The 20,817-nt window shown below is 55.9% G+C and overlaps 2 protein-coding genes across 8 annotated transcripts in view; both read right to left on the reverse strand.

The window, feature by feature from the left end:
* The window catches only part of DMBT1 (deleted in malignant brain tumors 1), a 61,878-nt gene that overhangs the window by 2,036 nt on the left and 39,025 nt on the right, over positions 1-20,817 (reverse strand). For all 7 annotated transcript variants that reach the window (XM_066355636.1, XM_066355638.1, XM_066355637.1 and 4 more), the window contains 9 exons: positions 16,147-16,173; positions 13,329-13,652; positions 12,258-12,284; positions 11,609-11,641; positions 9,638-9,667; positions 9,228-9,378; positions 6,960-7,168; positions 5,909-6,093; positions 3,527-3,915 (listed from right to left, as the gene is read on the reverse strand). In XM_066355636.1, coding sequence (XP_066211733.1) covers positions 3,527-3,915; positions 5,909-6,093; positions 6,960-7,168; positions 9,228-9,378; positions 9,638-9,667; positions 11,609-11,641; positions 12,258-12,284; positions 13,329-13,652; positions 16,147-16,173 — 1,375 coding nt within the window. The remainder of the gene's footprint in view (positions 1-3,526; positions 3,916-5,908; positions 6,094-6,959; positions 7,169-9,227; positions 9,379-9,637; positions 9,668-11,608; positions 11,642-12,257; positions 12,285-13,328; positions 13,653-16,146; positions 16,174-20,817) is intronic.
* Positions 16,223-19,949, reverse strand: LOC136384574 (deleted in malignant brain tumors 1 protein-like). The gene is made up of 6 exons (XM_066354896.1): positions 19,907-19,949; positions 18,880-18,930; positions 17,858-18,187; positions 17,038-17,067; positions 16,468-16,518; positions 16,223-16,245 (listed from the first exon to the last, which is right to left on the reverse strand). The coding sequence occupies exons 2-6, from the start codon at positions 18,893-18,895 to the stop codon at positions 16,223-16,225; spliced, it is 450 nt and encodes a 149-aa protein (XP_066210993.1). The 5' UTR covers positions 18,896-18,930; positions 19,907-19,949.

The raw sequence follows: 20,817 nt of genomic DNA on the forward strand, positions 1-20,817 counted from the left end.
CCCCGCCCGCCCGCGGGGCCCATGCCTCCTGCTGCGTGCACCTCCCCTGCCTGCCTCCGGAGCAACATGGGGTTCTGACACTGCCTGTCAGCCCTGCGGGGACACCCTGGGGGCTCCTGTGGTTCTGACACTGCCTGTCAGCCCTGCGGGGACACCCTGGGGGCTCCTGTGGTTCTGACACTGCCTGTCAGCCCTGCGGGAACAGCCTGGGGGCTCGTGTGGTTCTGACACTGCCTGTCAGCCCTGCGGGGACACCCTGGGGGCTCCTGTGGTTCTGACACTGCCTGTCAGCCCTGCGGGGACACCCTGGGGGCTCCTGTGGTTCTGACACTGCCTGTCAGCCCTGCGGGGACACCCTGGGGGCTCGTGTGGTTCTGACACTGCCTGTCAGCCCTGCGGGGACACCCTGGGGGCTCGTGATGTTCTGACACTGCCTGTCAGCCCTGCGGGGACACCCTGGGGGCTCGTGGGCTCGTGTGGTTCTGACACTGCCTGTCAGCCCTGCGGGGACACCCTGGGGACTCCTGTGGTTCTGACACTGCCTGTCAGCCCTGCGGGGACACCCTGGGGGCTCATGATGTTCTGACACTGCCTGTCAGCCCTGCGGGGACACCCTGGGGGCTCGTGGGCTCGTGTGGTTCTGACACTGCCTGTCAGCCCTGCGGGGACAGCCTGGGGGCTCCTGTGGTTCTGACACTGCCTGTCAGCCCTGTGGGGACACCTGGGGGCTCGTGTGGTTCTGACACTGCCTGTCAGCCCTGCGGGGACAGCCTGGGGACTCCTGTGGTTCTGACACTGCCTGTCAGCCCTGCGGGGACACCCTGGGGGCTCCTGTGGTTCTGACACTGCCTGTCAGCCCTGCGGGGACACCCTGGGGGCTCCTGTGGTTCTGACACTGCCTGTCAGCCCTGCGGGGACACCCTGGGGGCTCATGATGTTCTGACACTGCCTGTCAGCCCTGCGGGGACACCCTGGGGGCTCCTGTGGTTCTGACACTGCCTGTCAGCCCTGCGGGGACACCCTGGGGGCTCCTGTGGTTCTGACACTGCCTGTCAGCCCTGCGGGGACACCCTGGGGGCTCCTGTGGTTCTGACACTGCCTGTCAGCCCTGCGGGGACACCCTGGGGGCTCCTGTGGTTCTGACACTGCCTGTCAGCCCTGCGGGGACAGCCTGGGGGCTCGTGTGGTTCTGACACTGCCTGTCAGCCCTGCGGGGACACCCTGGGGGCTCCTGTGGTTCTGACACTGCCTGTCAGCCCTGCGGGGACACCCTGGGGGCTCCTGTGGTTCTGACACTGCCTGTCAGCCCTGCGGGGACACCCTGGGGGCTCCTGTGGTTCTGACACTGCCTGTCAGCCCTGCGGGGACAGCCTGGGGGCTCCTGTGGTTCTGACACTGCCTGTCAGCCCTGCGGGGACACCCTGGGGGCTCGTGATGTTCTGACACTGCCTGTCAGCCCTGCGGGGACACCCTGGGGGCTCCTGTGGTTCTGACACTGCCTGTCAGCCCTGCGGGGACACCCTGGGGGCTCGTGTGGTTCTGACACTGCCTGTCAGCCCTGCGGGGACACCCTGGGGGCTCCTGTGGTTCTGACACTGCCTGTCAGCCCTGCGGGGACACCCTGGGGGCTGGTGATGTTCTGACACTGCCTGTCAGCCCTGCGGGGACACCCTGGGGGCTCCTGTGGTTCTGACACTGCCTGTCAGCCCTGCGGGGACAGCCTGGGGGCTCCTGTGGTTCTGACACTGCCTGTCAGCCCTGCGGGGACACCCCGGGGGCTCGTGTGGTTCTGACACTGCCTGTCAGCCCTGCGGGGACACCCTGGGGGCTCCTGTGGTTCTGACACTGCCTGTCAGCCCTGCGGGGACACCCTGGGGGCTCCTGTGGTTCTGACACTGCCTGTCAGCCCTGCGGGGACACCCTGGGGGCTCGGGCACATCGGGAGCATCGTCAAGCAGCAAGCCAGGGCAGGGTTTGCACAGGCACAGATGAGCCGGCCCCATAAAGCACAGTGACCGTGGGCTCAATTGTCCCAGCTTGCCCAGGCGAGTCGGACTAGCGGGACCCAGGGAGAGGACAGGAAGATGGCATCTCCTCCCCTCTCCTTGTCTCAGGGTCACATGAGGTGACACTTGGTTACTCTCCGGGGTCTTTGGTGCCCTTCGCTCTCCAGGCTATGTCTCCTGACCCACCTCCACCTGTTCCGAGGACCCTCCAGGTGTTTGAAGCTCCAGGTCTCTCTCCTGGGCAGGCAGGTAGGTGATTTGGTTGGTGGCCAGGTACAGTCAATGAGCCCTGTGCCCCAAGTAGGGTGGGGACCCGTGGGACCCCCTAGACACATCTCCCCTCCCCAGAAACTGCGTTATCTTATATCCATGCGTGTGCTGGATTTGACCAAGAAAGACCCTTGAACAGAGCAGAACCAAAGCCCTCGCTCACTTGCATTCATCTCAACCATCCGACATCCATTCGGATGTCATCTTGTTACTGTTTGTAAAAAGAGGGGCTAGGTAAGCTTCTCCCCCATCCTGGCTGCCAAGGATGGAGCCAGCTGTGAACGGAAGCCACCGCGTACTGTGAACAGGACAAGCCTCAACACCTGCGTATCGACTCAACATGTATGATCATTGTTCCTGGAAGGAGACGCTGTTTTTCGTTATCCCGGGGAGGTGTGACATTTAACCTCCCAGCCCTCATTCCTAGCAGGTTGCCTTTCCCTGTCAGTGCGACCTCTACATAAGGCCATTGTTCCTGAGGTGCCAAGGTCAAATTATAAGCCGAGAAATGATGTAAACACCAATGGAGAGAGACAGAAGAGTAGCGATTACAGCCCCACGCCCTGGGACCTTGGACTCCTCTGTGAGCTCAGAAGAGGCAACCCCCACCTTGCCAGAGTCCTGTCATCCAGGGAGACAAGACTACGGTACAACAGCCCAGCCCGGGCACCTTTGAGTCTGGCCTGGGCATCACTGGCCTCCCCTCTACGTCTCTGAGCTTGGTTGGAACCATGGGCCCTGAAAATGTCTATTCTCAGCGGGTTTAGGTCCTCGTGTGGTGCCCTTGTGGCAACCCTCATCGGGGACCATCTCCTGTGCGCCTGCTTTGCCCAAATCCCCTTCTACACCTTCTCCTTTCATCCCCCCAACAGCCTATGATGCGGGCATCACCATGCTCGTTTGATGGGTGGACAAGCTGGCTCAGAGTGGTGCCACCGCCTGCCCAGAGGGGAACAGCTCGTCCGTGGCAGAGTGGGCATCTCAGTCTCGATCTGTTTCAAATGAATGCTCTTCCCACTACTCCCTGTCCTTGTAATACCAAGACCTGCCAGCTGACCTGCCTGGTGACCACCGCTGAGTCGTCCCACTCGTCAGCCACCCCGCTCCCTGTGCGTTAACAGAGAGGACCACCTGGCTGGTTCCGCTGGAGCTACTAGGACCGGCAGCTGCATTACTCGAGCCCTTGGGCTCCTCATGTTGGGGTGATCAGGTAAAGGTTTCGAAGTCCACCCCCTGCGGACATTCCTTACCCGCTCCGGATTAGATAGTAATTCAAAGACGTGAAGTCGTTGGAATACGGCGATGCCACACAGGTGTCCACGAACAAGGCCAAGGAGGCGTCGGCGTGAAGGATTTCGGCCTGAAGGTAGAGAGTCTGGCGCAGGTCCACGTAGTACGGCCAGCTGGTCACGGGCCGGGAGAACGCGGAGGAGGTGTAGAAGGAAAGGTTCACATCGAAGTTGCCGTACTGCACCTCCTTGACCACGATGGAGTTGTTGGCGATGTACATGGTGTCGACCCACGTGTCCTTGAGCATTCTGCAGTTGACGTGAATGTAAAGGTCCTTCTTCCTCTTGATGACGCCACTGGAGACGGCTGCTCTGAGGACGTTGGAGTAGGTGATGGTATCGTTATCCACCTAGGAGAAATCAAGCAGGAGAGCAGAGTCAGGCAGACGTCACCTGCTGAGAGACTCTCAGGGCCAATTTTGGGTAGAATGAGAGGGAAGTGGCTCAATGAGTCTGCAAAACCCTTCCCAGAACCAGACCCGGATGGCACATGCCTACAGCCAGGGTGCCAGTGCCTGGGACGGGCATGTTGCTTAACTAGCGAGACTCCTCCTTCCTTTCACACACCCCCTTTTCTCTACCGCATGATGGGGGCCCACCGTGTGGACCAGGTGTTGGGGCCTCCTGAGAGCACCCCCTCATGGGAAGATGGGTGTGTCTGGATGCTCCCTCCTCGCCCTGCTGTGTGGTGAAGCTGCGTTTGGACTCTGGGGCTCAGGACCTTTCTGGCTTGTTCTGTTTTGTGCCCACTGTTGCTGGGAGAAACCAGGGAAGGCAGGTGTGTACTTGTGGGAGGGGCTGCAGCCATTAGTCTGCGCTGTGCTGCTGGGGTGGGTCATTAGCTATTGCAGCTCCGTGCCTAAGCTGCCGGTGCTGGAAGCAACAGCGATCAGAGTTGTGGCTGCAGCAGGTCTCTGAGTTCTGGGGTAGGGTCTTCCCCTGAGCTCAGGTGGACAGTTGGGTGGGCATGGTAACGCAGAGGACATCCTGTCACATCCTGCCTCTTCCCTTCCTGTCCCACAGCGTTATTTCCGACGGTGGCTTTCACCAAGCGGCAAATTCCTAAGAACACTGGTCTTCCACACCGTTTGATGTGCCTACCGTCTTGTAAGAGTGACTTCTCTGGGGCTAGAACCTCGCCCTGCTGGTCTGTGAGCATCTCAAACAAAGGATGCGTTATCTCCCCAGGGCTTGGTGTACTATCAACAACAGCATGATGGCACCAGTGAATATCCACAGAGTGGGTGGAGGGGACAGGGGACAGAAGCCAAGCCAAAGCACCGTGGTGGAGAAGGGTGGGGCCAAGACTGGCTGCCCAAAGGGGCCCAAATGGCCAAGAGGACACAGGTGAACGAGGCCCCCTGGAAGCTCCCTGGCCACGATCATCTGACCCCAAGGGAGGTGAGCACTAGTGAGGCATGACCCAGTGGAGACCGGGGAAACCCTTTCCTTCCTAAATGCAATGCTGGTCAGAAGCAAACTCTGAACCGGGTGCGCATTCCCACAAGCTGTGGGTGCATTTGCAAGAAAGAGCGCTAAAATAACACCGTCGTGGCCTGAATGGAAACCCTAAAACGTGAGGCAATCTGACACCTTATTAAAGAGGAAGGCTAGAATGTCTTTGCATTCTTTCACGTAAAGAGGCGCCCGGTCCTCTCCCCCACCCCTGCCCCAAAGGGTGTAAGCTTCAGGCCCTAGAGCAGTGGCCCCCAACCTTTTTTGGGCCACAGACCGGTTTAATGTCAGAAAATATTTTCACGGACCGGCCTTTAGGGTGGGACGGATAAATGCACAAAATAAAATTATGCGACCGGTGTAAAAACTGTGGTATTTTAAAATATAATTGTTGAACTTACGAGACAAGCGTCAAGAGTGAGTCTTAGATGGATATAACAGAGGGAATCTGGTCATTTTTTAAAAATAAAACATCATTCAGACTTAAATATAAATAAAACAGAAATAATGTAAGTTATTTATTCTTTCTCTGCGGACCGGTACCAAATGGCCCACAGACCGGTACCAGTCTGCGACCCAGGGGTTGGGGATCACTGCCCTAGAGAACCTGGCGCTGCCCGTGGGCACCGTTGTTGCTATGACTGATGTGAGTGGCAGCCTGCCAGGCACGCTCTGTGCTGGAACGTGCTGGAAAAATCACCTGCTGACCTACCCTCCTCCTCCGTCCTTCTATTTTGGAAGCAGCAAGGAACAGATTTATATCTTCACACCAATTACATGCTGGTTGTATCATAACCATGTCTTCTGGGTCCCCAGAATTCAAGAAACACGGCGCACATCCCTAGAAAGCCTGCCCAGCAGGCGGTGGAGTGGGGAGGCCCAGCTCACCTGCTGGGTGGTGCCGCAGCCGGAGTAGGGAATGGTGAATGACACATGGCTCGACGTTATCCGGGGCTGACACTGGTAGACCTGATTCCAGCCGGGGATGGCCAGGTCCCTGGCAGAGTAGCCCAGGGACTGCAGGTAGCCTCTGCTCACGTTGGCTTGCATTTGATTCGGCAGACAGAGCAGCTCTGGTGGCCAAGGGCAGACAACAGAGTCGGTCACCGTCCCTAAGCCCGAGCACGTACTCCCAGGGGCTCCTTCCATACAGGTGCAGGGGTCAAGATGGCCGACACAGACGGTCCACTTTAGGGCACGCTGGCCACCCCCACTCCCGAGGTGCCCTGCGGCTCAAGTCAGTCCCATTCTCCTGAGAGCCCGATGAGGGCGCAGGGACGTGGGATTCCACGGGTGAAGAAACGGGGGCAGCGCGTGAAGTGAGTGAAGTGTTTGGCCAAGTCACCGTTACCCACAAGGAAACGCAACGCCCCCCTTGCATCGTGGGGGTGGTGTGAAAGAAGGTCCCTTCGCTATCGAACAGGTCAAAGCCTAAACTCCTGACTGAGAAAAGACAGTGTGGACATCACCTTGCCCGGTCCCTGGCCAGTCGTTAAACTAGTCCACTTAACAGCTCAGACTGTAGTCATGAGCCTCTGTTGGAAGTGGCGCAGTGACCAGTGATTGTTCAGACAGATAGCAGTCAAATGTGCCGGGTCTCAGGACATGGTCACAGTGTCCCACACTCTGGAACATCAAGCCAGGGGGTTGCTTCTGCCCTTGGCACTGGTATCTATCTCGCTATATGCTCAAAGCATCACCTGTACCTTCTTCTCCTTCTCCTCAGTCCCTGCTGACCGCAGGAAGGTCAGTATCCCGCCCATCAGCCAGTTCTGTCCCTTGACCTTGTTTCTGGGCAGCCAGAGTCCCACGACCCCCTGCCCTTGGTCCCTGTCAGAGCCAGCTCAATCCTGCTGTCGTTTTTGTCACAACACCACATAACGGTCAAGGAACAGAGGCTCTCGGAGGCGCCCCTCCCTTAACGAGCCCGGGGACTTACTGGTGCTGTCATTGGCAGGACTGGAGTAGTACTCCACCTGGAACCCCCTCCTGGTGACACTGCCGTCACTGATGAAGCGAATGGACATAAAGTTGGACGACGAAGTGAAGGAGTCCCTCGCCCCGTGACAAATCCGGCCAATGAGGGGGGAGCTGTGGTAGGGGCCGTCGAACACCTCGATGTAGTCGTAGTTACAGTTCCCCTCAAGCCTGCAGAGACACGACACACGGTTCTGGCTTCACTTCTATTCAGGATTTGAGGCAGGAGGTCAGATCTTGGAGTGGGGTCACACCTCTGTGCCAGAAACTGACAAAATTAATAATTGAACATAATAGATTTTATTTTCCTTTCCTCCCTCCCTCCCTCCCTCCCTCCCTCCCTCCCTCCCTCCCTCCCTCCCTCCCTCCCTTCCTCCTTCTTTCTTTCTCTCTTTCTTTCTTTCTTTCTTTCTTTCTTTCTTTCTTTCTTTCTTTCTTTCCTTCTTTTTTGTAAGAGGCGGGAAGATAGTAAGGCAGACACCTGCCTGTGCCCCTATAATTGAACATAATAGATTTTATTTTCCTTTCCTCCCTCCCTCTTCCTTCCTTCCTTCCTTCCTTCCTTCCTTCCTTCCTTCCTTCCTTCCTTCCTTCCTTCCTTCTTTCTTTCTTTCTTTCTTTCTTTCTTTCTTTCTTTCTTTCTTTCTTTCAAGAGGCGGGAAGATAGTAAGGCAGACTCGTGCCTGTGCCCCTACCAGGATCCACCTGCCAACCCCACCTGCAGTCGATGCTCAAGTACTGAGCTATTTTTAGTACCAGAGGTGGATGCACTCCAACAGAGCCATCCTCAGCACCTGGGGCCATGCTCTAACCAATCGAGCCACTGGCTGTGAGAGGAGAAGACTTAGAGAAGGAGGAGAGGAAGGAGAGAAGAAGCAGATAGTTGCTTTTCCTGTGTCCCCTGACCAGAAATTGAACCTGGAATGTCCACATGCCAGGCTGATGCTCTATCCACTGAGCCACCTACCAGGGCCTGAACATAATAGATTTTCTTAAATCAAGCAGAGTTCTCTTTCCAAGGCCTCCATACATGGGGCTTAGTCCTGGCTTTTGGGGTCACACATACAGCCCCTCTTGGGACAGTTCTTTGCATCATGAAAGGAAAGGATTATATCCTACCTTAGACTTTTTCTTCAGTCAAAAAGAGCCCAGTTTTCCCCAGAATAAAATAAATATCTACAAATTTATAGTGGTAGAAATAAATTATTGGATCAATGAATATTGGACAAGTCAAATAGCCTCTCCAAAGGTCAGGTTCTTACTTATAAAGGTGAAATAATCCTACCCACGCACAGAGAGCTGTGAGGTTCCCAAGAAATAACACATGGACCAGTGCTTCAGAAAATGTCACAAAGCTGGTGCCCTTGTCATTCAGATGCTGGCTAAGGACCTAGTCATAGTCAACCTCTTTCCATAGGATTTTCTGAGCTTTAACTAGAGTTCCCCCAAATCCAGCATGAATTGCAATGATGCGGAGATTAAAATCATGTTACATCTTTGGCAAAACCCTGAATAAATTTCCAAGGCAGAGACCCCCCCCACCCCCACCCAAGGGTGCTGTATAAATCAGAAATTGATGGACACAACTATTTTGCTCAGTGATGACTGTTAGGGAAGATGTTATGGTACCTTCTTTCCAGGACGCTAGAAAACACGGGTGCCTCAGCATGGTTATCCCACCCCAGCCCCCGGACCAATCACATAGTAATTTGGCTTCGATGATGTCTTCTCTGCTTAAAGCAGTGATTTCTCCATGTACCCCTGAGCCCTAGAATTCTCCCCTCAAAACAGAGGGTGTGGAGAGAAAAGGTTCAAAACACCTGGTGTGGTTGTTCCCAGGGGTTCTCTGCATTATTATTACCCCTACTGGGGTCCCCCACAATGGATAACATTTTCCAAGCATTTTCGTATATTTCTCTCTTGTGACATTCCCAATAACCGCTGGGAAGAGGCAGCAGGAGACAGGCATTTGATTTCTCCTTTTTGACTCAGGCTCAGGCAAGTTAAATAATTTCTTATGGTTGCACACAGCAAGTCAGTGACCAGACCAAGGCTGTTGTCCTGGCCTTACCTCTACGGTCTGCCTCTGTGCAGGGTCAAAACTTGAACCCATGAGAAAAAAATAGAGTCAATGGGGCCAACATGTCTCCTGAAGAGCCAGGGGCCGTTTGCTCCCTTCCAAAGGTCTGCGGGGTCCCCCGCGTGTCCTGTGCTGCATCCTCACACTTACTGCACATCTCTGAAGACGACTGTCACGCGGTCATTGTTCTGGACTTCAATGTCCCACACACATCTGGCGTTGTTTGGGTAGTCCTCAGGGTAGAACGGGCTGGAGAAGTAGCCCGACTGCTGGGACAGGAAGCCTCCACAGGAGTAATTTGCTGTGGGAATAAACAGACGTGCTGATGACCCCCAGAGCACATGGCACATCACCCGGGGAACCCTTTTCAACAATTTCCAAGACGGAGACCCAGCAGGCGGTGGCCTAGACCTGGCCCGCCCACGGAGGGTCAGTGGGACACGCTTCCAGGGCGGCTATACTTAGGGAAGCCATCTCTTCGCCATTCTTGTCATGTGTCCTCAGTGCCACTGTCACTGAGGGGAAGGAAAAGGGGACTTGTCAGGGGGTTCAGCACTTACCGGATGGGTTGGGAGCCATGTGGGCAGGAGCTGTTGACAAAGAGAAAAGATAAGGGTCAGTTTTCCGGCATCCTTGACACAGTCATGAAGCACTCGCCTGCTCTGTGCCAGAGAGGTGCCAGCCCCCGGGGTCACAGGACGATGCTGGATGCAGGTCACGCCCTCGGGGAGCTCACAGCCTCGGGGAGACGCCTGGCCTCTAACACAACAGCTGACGGAGCCCAGGGCTCGGGCCACACACCCGCCTGAACCAACCAGTCTGCTTTTCTGCCAAGCCTAAGCTTCAAGAACTTTCCCAACCCCTGGATCAAGAAAGTCCTTGTCAATATGCCCTTTGCACACTGACCTTTCCCTTTGAAACACCTGTCACAATTGTCATTATATCACTAATTCTGTATATACTATGTACTACTGTGAGCTAATTGGGGGAGGAAGCCAGTTTCTCTTTTTCACCGTTTTGTAATTTTACAACCATTCCTGGTGCCAGTGTGGCCAGATACACGGCAAAGATCTGAAAGTACTTCACATCATAAGAGTTAGTGTCCTTTTAAGTTCATTCTAGACACCAGACACTATGTTAACTTCAATCCAGTAAATCTATATCTGTTTTAAAGGAAAAAAGAAAATGAGGCATGCAAAGATTTATTTATAAAAATATTTTTCATCATAGGATCATTTATAATAATAAAAAAATATAAATAACCAAAATGCCCAGCAACTGGGGATGCGCTAAATAATTTGTGGGCTAAATAATTGAAAATGATGGCGAGAGCAATTTCTCAAGAGCAATAAAAAGCTGCTGAACTGTGTGTGTCTGTCATCAGGTAAACTTTGCATAAAAAAGCATGGTTGGCCCTGGCCGGTTGGCTCAGTGGTAGAGCGTTGGCCTGGCGTGCGGGAGTCCCGGGTTCGATTCCCGGCCAGGGCACACAGGAGAAGCACCCATCTGCTTCTTCACCCCTCCCCCTCTCCTTCCTCTCTGTCTCTCTCTTCCCCTCCTGCAGCCAAGGCTCCATTGGAGCAAAGTTGGCCCAGGTGCTGAGGATGGCTCCATGGCCTCTGCCTCAGGCGCTAGAATGACTCTGGTTGCAACAGAGCGACGCCCCGGATGGGCAGAGCATCGCCCCCTGGTGGGCGTGCCGGGTGGATCCCGGTTGGGCACATGCGGGAGTCTGTCTGACTGCTTCTTGGTTTCCAACTTCAGAAAAATACAAAAAAAATTTTTTTTTTTTAAAAAGCGTGGTTGTTGGCGAAATATCCATTTAGTATCTCCCTTCTTCCTCCCAAAGCTTTGGAGACTCGCTAAGAGATAAAAGGCTTTATGTCTATTCTTTGAAGAATCAATTACCATGTTTACTTCAGAAAAAGGAGAAGGAGATCCCCTTCGTTAAAACAAATTTTATTGGCTGGGCCGATTGGCTCAGTGATAGGGCATTGGCTCTGTGTGTGGATGTCCTGGGTTTGATTCCTGGTCAGGGCACACAGGAGAAGCAACCAATCTACCCCCTCCTCTCTCTGTCTCCCTATCCCATGGCCATGGCTTGAATGGTTTGAGCAAAGTTGGCCATGGCCACTGAGAACGGCTCCATGGCCTCGCCTCAGGCACTGAAATAGCTCAGTTGCCGAGCAACAGAGCAGCAGCAGCCCAGATGGGTAGAGCATTGCCTGGTAGGGAGCTTGCCAGGTGGATCTGGGTCAGGGTGCATGCGGGAGTCTGTCTCTGCCTCCCTGCCTCTCACTTAATTAAAAAAAAAGTTATCAAGCTAGCAGGGGCGATATGAAGGCTGCACGTGTGCAAGCAGGGTGTTGGCTGTGTGGATGCAGGCAGGGGCAGGGTGGTGGGCCTATCTGGAGAGGCTGGGTGTGCAGGTGGAGAGAGGCTGTGCACTCAGCATAGGACAGCATGGACAGCCACTCCTGGGGATAAGAGCGCCAGGCCCTATGTGAGAGATGAAGAAACCTGATACTTACTGCCAGTGGTTGTAGATGGTGGATGCCACCAATCTAGAAAGAAAAGGAAGTGGTTTTAGGATTTTACCAGCAAGTTTTTAACTCCCATGGCGGATAGTTTGACAGAGGAAGTTAAATTCTCTGCCTTATGACAGGACTTCTCGGAGCCTTGACCACTCCAGTTCATACTGAATGGTCACGGGGAACCTTACAGTGGTAGCACTTCCCCACCATATTGGGCATCTAATATTTTCATCAGGACACAAAGAACACTTTGGGGTGGCGCTCTCGATGTGGAGGAATTCTTTAACAGATAAACATTTGTAGGAAAGGCCATTGACTTGGCCATGTTTCTAAAATGGTCACAGTTCTCCATGGGTTGATCAGGACCATTATTTGCATTTGAAATGACCAGAGGCCCAAAACCTTTTCCACTGCACCCTCTCCCTATGAGCACCAGCGACTGGTAATGGCCAGGTCAGGGGGGTCAGGGGGACTCCCCAGGCTATGCTCAGGGACAGCAGTGGTCCTGGGGGTTCCGCTGGTCACTGTCACAAACTCCAGAGTCCTCAAAGAGAAATCCCTCCGCAGAAGGAGCCTGCACGCCCCTCGGAGACTGGGGAAACGGCGGGTGGGGCTCCCGAGAGGAAGGCTCGCTGCGGTGACTCACCTGGGGTGGTAGCATGTATCTGTGAAGCTGCCGGAAAGGGAAGAGAACGCAGTCAGTCTCAGCGCCCAGGCCATGCGGCACAGGCCCCCAAGGGACCTTAGAGAGAGGCGCCAACGCCCGTCCCCTCCAAGACACTGAGGAACACTCCTGGCTGCTGTCCAGAGGAGCTGAATATAAACCTCAGGGGTTCATCTGCCCCCAAAAAGCTCTTGGGGGAGTTTGTTATTACAACTTTGTCTGCTCTATGGGCTTACCTAGGGAAGAAGCCACAGCCCACCCATACAGTTCAGGGATGCCAGTAGCTCTTGGTGATGCTCTCAGGGAAATGGCCCACCTTCCAGGGAAGTTCAGGAAGAGAGGAGCCCAGGGCAGGGGGAGCCCTGACTTGAAGAAAACCACACGAAAATAGAGGCCCACTGTCTCAGAGGCCCCACTGTCTCAGAGGCCCCGCTGTCTCAGAGGCCCACTGTCTCAGAGGCCCGCTGTCTCAGAGGCCCAGGCCCACTGTCTCAGAGGCCCACTGTCTCAGAGGCCCACTGTCTCAGAGGCCCCACTGTCTCAGAGGCCCGCTGTCTCGGAGGCCCACTGTCTCAGAGGCCCGCTGTCTCAGAGGCCCCACTGTCTCAGAGGCCCGCTGTCTCAGAGGCCCCACTGTCTCAGAGGCCCGCTGTCTCAGAGGCCCCACTGTCTCAGAGGCCCGCTGTCTCAGAGGCCCGCTGTCTCAGAGGCCCAGGCCCACTGTCTCAGAGGCCCGCTGTCTCAGAGGCCCGCTGTCTCGGAGGCCCGCTGTCTCAGAGGCCCGCTGTCTCGGAGGCCCGCTGTCTCGGAGGCCCGCTGTCTCGGAGGCCCCGCTGTCTCGGAGGCCCAGGCCCCGCTGTCTCAGAGGCCCAGGCCCCACTGTCTCAGAGGCCCACTGTCTCAGAGGCCCGCTGTCTCAGAGGCCCAGGCCTACTGTCTCGGAGGCCCGCTGTCTCAGAGGCCCCACTGTCTCAGAGGCCCGCTGTCTCGGAGGCCCGCTGTCTCGGAGGCCCAGGCCCGCTGTCTCAGAGGCCCACTGTCTCGGAGGCCCACCTGAGCAGATGACACTTGCGTCCTCATGGTGTCCGCAGTTGTGTGAGTTCCAGCCTCTGTGCCGGCAGTCCCACAGGTAGGACTCGTACCCTGAGCACTGCACGTCGTCCAGGACAATCGGTCCTGAGCCCTGACCAAACCGGGCGTACCCCGGGGCCTGCGTGGCCCGGCCGCAGCCCAGCTGCCTGCACACCACGTTGGCGTCGTTCATGTCCCAGCTGTCGTCGCACACGGTCCCCCAGGAGCCTCGGTACAGGACCTCCACCCGGCCCTGGCACCAGTCACTTCCGTTCACCAGCCGCAGGGCCAGCCCGGAATCAGAGCCTAGGAGGGGACAGAAAAGTTCACTCTCTCCCGTGTGTCCTGAAGGAAGAGGTTCTCAGGGGTGAGTGAGGCTCAGAATTCTTCCAGGGGCCAAGACTTTGGGGGGCGGGTTGGTGTTGTCCAGCAACAGGGCTTGACCAAATCCTACTCATTTCCCTTACATTCAAGGGGCTGTTTTATAGGACCCCATGTGTGTCCTCTCTTGGGTCCCCACAATGCCCAGCAAGGCCGTGTAATGCGGGGGCAAAGAGAGGAAGCCAGCAGTCTGCCTCAGCAATGATCGCTGGGCTCCACCTGGATTCCTGCAGCAGGACACCACCAGGGACAGCTGCCCAGCCCCCCACCAAGGGACAGTCCTCGGACCCGTTCTTTGGAAACTCCGCCTTCAGCTGACTCACCCCCATCCAAGGGGACCCCACCCCCCTGGGCTTGGGGCTATTCCTGGAGGTTCCTTCTCCACTGAGCACTGACTCAGGTCACCTTCAAACCCGACATCTGCCCTGAATCGTAAACAAACCGTGGACCCACTGAACACTGTGACAGTGGGCAGGAGGGACTGTCACGGACACCTAGCTGGGCATACTTGGAGTGGCAGAAAAGAGAAGATGGGCAGAGTTGGGTCAGCTTCCTTGGAGGAAGGTCATTCGCCAGAGACACCAGCAGCCTGGACATCATGATCCCTCCCTCGCTGGCCTAGGGCACTGACCATGGTCTGGTCACTCTGGCCCTTGGGCTTAGTACCTGTACAGTGAGGGCCCTGTTCTCCAAAAAATATACATACATGGCCAACAAGCACAGGAAAGGATGCCCAACACCATTAGTCACTAGGGAAATGAAATCAAAACCACAATGAGATGCCATCTCACACCTACTGGGACGGATGGACACAGTAAAGAGACACCTAAGTGTTGGTGAGGATGGAGAGAAACCGGAATCCTCACGCATGGCCGATGGCAATGCAGAATGGTGCAGCCCCTTTGGTAACCAGCTCAACGTCCGCACAGTAAGTGAAGCATCAAGTTATCACGTGACCCAGCAATAGCAACCCAAATGGCCATCCACAGATAGGTGGATCGATACAATGTGGTCTATCCGTGCAATGAACTGCTGTGGAGCCGCAGCTGCAGCAGGGGTGAAAGGTTATGCCAAGTGAAAGACGCCAGGCACAGAGGCCACGGGTCGTCTGGTTCCATTAAAATGAAATATCCGTAAGAGGCGAAGCCACAGAGACAGAATGCAGACCCGTGATTGCCGGGGAAAAGGGGTCTGGGTATGTGACTTCTATCGGGGACGATGGGACATTCTGGAACCGAATAGTGGTGATGGTTGTTCACGTCTGTGACGGCACTAAAACCACAGGGCTGCACGCTGTACAATGGTCAACTCTGTGGTCAGGGGAGATCCAGTGACTGAAAGGACAGGGAAGCAGAAACTATGGGGCTGTTTCCCCCCATCCCGACTCACAGAGTCCAGGGTCATGGTCCCACCACAGGGCCGTAGCCATGATGAGCCGTGACACCGACTGTCCCCAAGGAAGGAGAAGGACCAGGCTTACAGGGCACACGGGAGCCCTCTGAGCTCCTCCGTGGACATGCCACAGGACCAGCTCAGACTCGGGCCCTGGGCCAGAGGCCAGCTCGAGTGCAGAGTGCAGAGTGCAGACCTGGGCCGATGCCCCGGGGAGAGGCAAGGCTTTGCTCCTCTGACCAGGGGCTGGGGACGCGACAGCCCCATCCAGCAGAGAGCACGGCAGTGGGCACGCTCCCATCGGGAGCGCTCCTGCATGTGTCTCAGATCTCCTGCCCTGACTTTCATTGTAACAGAAACCCCCTCCCTATTAAAAGAACAACCACACCCAGAACCACTTCCGGTGAGGTAGAAGTAGGGCCTAGTGTCACATCGTCCCCCCCCTCCCCTGGGGACTGTGAACGTGGGCGTGACACGCTGGCCGGGCCAGCAGAGCACATGGAGATGATTCAGGAGAAGAAACCTATTGCCAAGCGAGCTGCTCAGAGTCCTCTTGAGACTCGTCACCCGAGAGACTGGGATCAACAGAGTCTTTCTCTTGGTGGGATGTAGACGGCGCTGGCAACTACCCCCCACGTGCGGAAAGCAAGCTATGGTGAGACCCATACACATAAGAAAGTAGAGGTGAGTAAAGTGCGTGGGGGCGGTCTTGAGACTTCTGGATCCAGCGGCACCTGTAGCGAAACCTCCCACCTATCACTAAATGTCCTAAATCCGTGAGCCATGGAATTCTCTTCCAGCTAAAGAGCGTTTGAGTCGGGCTCCCGTGACTTGCACACCAGAACGTCCTAACGTGCCCAATAATTGGCAGGTTAAGGGAGTCCATCATTCTAGGGGACAGAGGAAACCCTTCACATGGGATGAGGTGACGGGCGCGGAAGCTCAACCCAAGATTCAAGAGCTCTGCCAGGCCTGTAGACTACAGGGATGAACGCTGACGCCTTGGCTGGATCCCAGCGCCGCTCACCGTAGGAAGTTGTTGTGTCCCGCCAGCCTGGAGAGAGAACAAGGCAGGCTCAGAGAGGGGGCTGTAGAATCAAGGATCAAGGTTGGGTCTGGTGATGATCTGGGATTGGGGTCCGGGACAGTGGGGGCTGAGGAGCTCTGTAGCCGGGGAGAGAGAGCCAACCATGGCACACCTAGGACCAGTCTCAGAGGCCCCTGTCTGCCTGCCCACCACAGGGACAAGGATCAGGAGGCACATCTGGAGCCTCTGTCTATCACGTTCCACCCCAGCCTGGACTCACAAGCAGAGAGAGAGCCCCAGGAGGGTGACGGGAACACTTACCTGTTGTCCGTTCCGATGTCGGTGCGGCTGTGCTTGGCCATGTGTCTGGAACTGACAACAAAGAGTGACCATACTTAGGGATCACCACAAGGAGTCCTTTAAAACTTTGGCAGCGAGCATGAGTCAAAACCATGCCCCTGAAGGTCCTTAACAGTGACAATGAGGTAGTACAGTCTGTGAGGGCAGTCACAGTGCTCTCCTGACACTGTGTTCTTTGGTAAAAGCCTTCCCTCCCTTCGGCTCTGCAGGGAGTGGATGGCGTGAAAGATCTCTGTTCGCCTGTCACCCATAACATTGGGCCCAGACAAAGCGTTCAGGCAGAAATGACCCCAGGACTGAGACTCCTCTGTCACCAGAAGCAGGCGAGCACTGCAGCCAGCATGCTCTTATCCCACTGAGCCAGACCAGAGACCGATGTGTTGTGGGCTCAGCCGGACCCCATGTACACACTCTGGAGTGATCCGGAGAGGGACCGGGAGGCAGACACCTCCACAGTCCCTCCTGCAGCTGCGGGGGTGAGGGCCGGTGGAAAAGAGAAGGGGGGCAGCGGTCAGAGGCGGCAGGACTCACCTGTCATGGCTGTGGACGGGACCCAGGAAGCTGTGGGACAGAGAGAGAGGGTCAGAGCACACATGGGGCGTAGAAGGTGGTACAGCTAGAAGCACACAAGGGGAAGACATTGCGGGTCAGACGCTCAATCTGGTCTGTCCCCTGCCACGGAGGGCGGGGTATTTGCCATCTAACCCTAGAAAGATGCTCCTTGTCAGAATCCAGGAAGACTGCACGCATTGTTTCAATGTCAAGGGGATTTTCTCTGTGTCTAGATAGACTGACCGAGTTGACCCAAGAAAACCCTCTCCCGTGCAACTGTGAGCAGTTCACAGAGGTGGCAAAGGTGACAGGTCCAGCTCCAGGCCCAAGTCCCACGTGGGGCGTTTCGGGCCTGACCATAAGCAATGACAAGCAGGCCTCCTAGGGGTCGCTGCTCTTCGCGGGACGGACCTTGTGTGCACAGACTGCATCGAAATCCTCTGCAGAGAGTTACATCAGGGATTCACGAGCCCCAACTCAGGCCGGCCGTGGAAGGGCCGCCACACGCCTAGCCCATGGGCCCCGGTCACAAGCGTCCCTACAACACCTGGCCCTTGCCGCTGGCCCGCACGTCCCCAGGAGGGAGAAAAAGTTTGATTCTCGCTCCATGTTTGGATCCTAATTCGCCTTCTCAGTGCCTGGCAGCAGGCCACGGGCTAATATGATCTAGGCTGAGAGCTCAGGAAATTTCCAGGGAACAAGAAGGGTAAAGAGACTGACAGGAAACAGAATTTAAGAGCAAACGTGCTGAGAAAACACCAACCCCATGAAAGGGAGACCAAAGGTGCCCGAGGCCCACCTGAGCAGACGACGCCGGCGTCCTCCGCGTGGTTGCAGTTGTGCAAGTTCCAGCCGTTGTGCGGGCAGTTCCACAGGAAGGACTCGTGCCCTGAGCAGCGCACATCGTCCAGGAGAATCGGCCCTGAGCCCTGACCAAAATGGGCATTTCCAGGGGCCCACGTGGCCCGGCCACAGCCCAGCTGCCTGCACACCACGTTGGCATCATTGGTGTTCCACCCGTCGTCACACACGGTTCCCCAGGAGCCTCGGTAGAGTACCTCCACCCGGCCCTGACAGCGGTCAAGTCCATTCACCAGCCTCAGGGCCAGAACAGAGCCAGTCCCGGACTCTAGAAATGACACAAGAACATCTCCTCCATGTCTGTTTGAGCGGCCAGGCTTGAGGCATGACCTAGACTCAGGGGACGTCCTCATGGCCAAATTCCCTAAGCAAGCTGTCGGCTTTGAACATGTCCTGAGATTAACCTTCATCACAAGAAAGGAGTAGAGAAAACTTATCCTGCCGGCTCTAAGATGATCCAATGTGGGGAAGCGCCCGTGACCACCCCGACAGAGGTGAGCAGGATTGTCCCCGAGTCCACACAGGGCCCCCCAGGGCAGAGCTCCATGGCTCTAGGGGCATTTCACATTTTGGGCAGCTTGTTAGCACCCTCATGGTCCTGGCTGACTTCAGGTAAAGCCCTAGGAGGTGACATGACCTCTGGCATACAGGGGGAGGACAGACACTCTCAGCCACTCTGCCCGGGACCGCAGCTCCAGGCCTGAGCGAGCAGAGGGGTCTCAGCAGGACTGAGTTTACTCTGAGCAGCAAAGGGGGGTCTCCAAAGACCCTCCTCCCTGGATCCCACTGGTCACCACAACCATGGCACACCTAGGACCTGGTCTCAGAGGCCCCTGTCTGCCTGCCCACCACAGGGACAAGGATCAGGAGGCACATCTGGAGCCTCTGTCTATCACGTTCCACCCCAGCCTGGACTCACAAGCAGAGAGAGAGCCCCAGGAGGGTGACAGGAACATTTACCTGTTGTCGTTTCCATTGTTGGTACAAATGAGGGTGGCCATGTGCCTGGAACTGACAACAAAGAGAAGACCGTACTTAGGCATCACCACAAGGAGTCCTTTAAAAATTAGGCAGTGAGCATCATGACAATTCCCACATGCATCCTACCACTTGTTACTTGTGTGTACCCAAGCCTCCTGCTCAGCTAGGGGGCAGTGGTCCTGCAGGGAATCAGCCGGATGTCTCCACGTTCTAATTCGGATGTTCCTCTCTGTTTGCGTCTCCCTCTCCTGACCCTGTACTCACTAGCAGCACTAAGGGGCAGCCCTGACTCTGAGGCTGGTCAGAAAGAGCCAGTGGGTGTGGTCATGAACCTGGAGCCAATCACATGTCCTGGTCTCCAGAGGACCAAAATCACCTGTTACCCTGCATCCCCTGAGCACAGTGTCTGCCACTTTGGAGTGCAGATGTGATGATGCTGAATCTTAGGGTGATGTAAAATGTGAGGGATTGAGAGAACCAGGCTTTACGGCTATTCATCAACAGCAGATCCGATGTAGGGGAGCATTATTGACCCCCAGTGGAGGTGAGCAGGACTGCCACCCGAATCCACCCAGGACAGAGCTCCATGGCTTCAGTGGCATTTCCCACTGTTTGGCAGCTTGTTGGCAACTTCATGGTCCTGGCTGACCTGACAAAGCCTTAGGAGGTGACATGACCTCTGCCGGACACGGGGAGGACAGGCACTCTCAGCCTCTCTGCCCGGGAACTCAGCTCGAGACCTGAGCCAGCAGAGGGGTCTCAGCAGGACTGAGTTTACACTAAGCACTGGACGGGAATCTCTGAAGACCCTTTTCCCTGGATCCCACTGCAGACACGTCACCACAACCATGGCACACCTAGGACCGGTCTCAGAGGCCCCTGTCTGCCTGCCCACCACAGGGACAAGGATCAGGAGGCACATCTGGAGCCTCTGTCTATCACGTTCCACCGCAGCCTGGACTCACAAGCAGAGAGAGAGCCCCAGGAGGGTGATGGGAATGTTTACCTGTTGTCCGTTCCGTTGTTGAGGCAGTTGCGGTTGGCCATGTGACTGGAAGTGACAACAAAGAGAAAGGCCCCAGTAAGGCATCACCACGAGGAGTCCTTTAAAAATTCGGTGGCAGCATCATGACAATTCCCATGTACATCCTGCCACTTGCTACCTGTGCGTGCCCAAGCCTCCTGCTCAGCTCAGGGTCAATGGTCCTGCAGGGAATCAGCCTGACGCCTCCACGTTCTGATTCAGGATAACCCTCTCCATTAGAAAACCTTTGCATCTCCCTTTCCTGGCCACGTACTCACTGACAAATGTGAGGGGCTACAAGACCCTGAGCTTGGCCAGAAAGAGTCAGTGGGCGTGGTCAAGAGCCTGGAGCCAATCACATGTCCTGGTCTCCAGAGGACCAAAATCACCTGTTACCCTGCATCCCCTGAGCACAGTGTCTGCCACTTTGGAGTGCAGATGTGATGATGCTGAATCTTAGGGTGATGTAAAATGTGAGGGATTGAGAGAACCTGGCTTTACGGCTGTTCATCAACAGCAGATCCGATGTAGGGGAGCACCATTGACCCCCAATGGAGATGAGCAGGACTGTCCCCCAAATCCACCCAGGACAGAGCTCCATGGCTTCAGTGGCATTTCCCACTGTTTGGCAGCTTGTTTGCTCTTTCATGGTCCTGGCTGACCTGACAAAGCCTTAGGAGGTGACATGACCTCTGCTGGACACGGGAAGGACAGGCACTCTCAGCCCCTCTGCCCAGGAACTCAGCTCGAGACCTGAGCCAGCAGAGGGGTCTCAGCAGGACTGAGTTTACACTGAGCACTGGACGGGAATCTCTGAAGACCCTCTGCCCTGGATCCCACTGCAGACACGTCACCACAACCATGGCACACCTAGGACCTGGTCTCAGAGGCCC

Source organism: Saccopteryx leptura, chromosome 13 (genome assembly GCF_036850995.1).
Source record: "Saccopteryx leptura isolate mSacLep1 chromosome 13, mSacLep1_pri_phased_curated, whole genome shotgun sequence".
Lineage (NCBI taxonomy): Eukaryota > Metazoa > Chordata > Mammalia > Chiroptera > Emballonuridae > Saccopteryx > Saccopteryx leptura.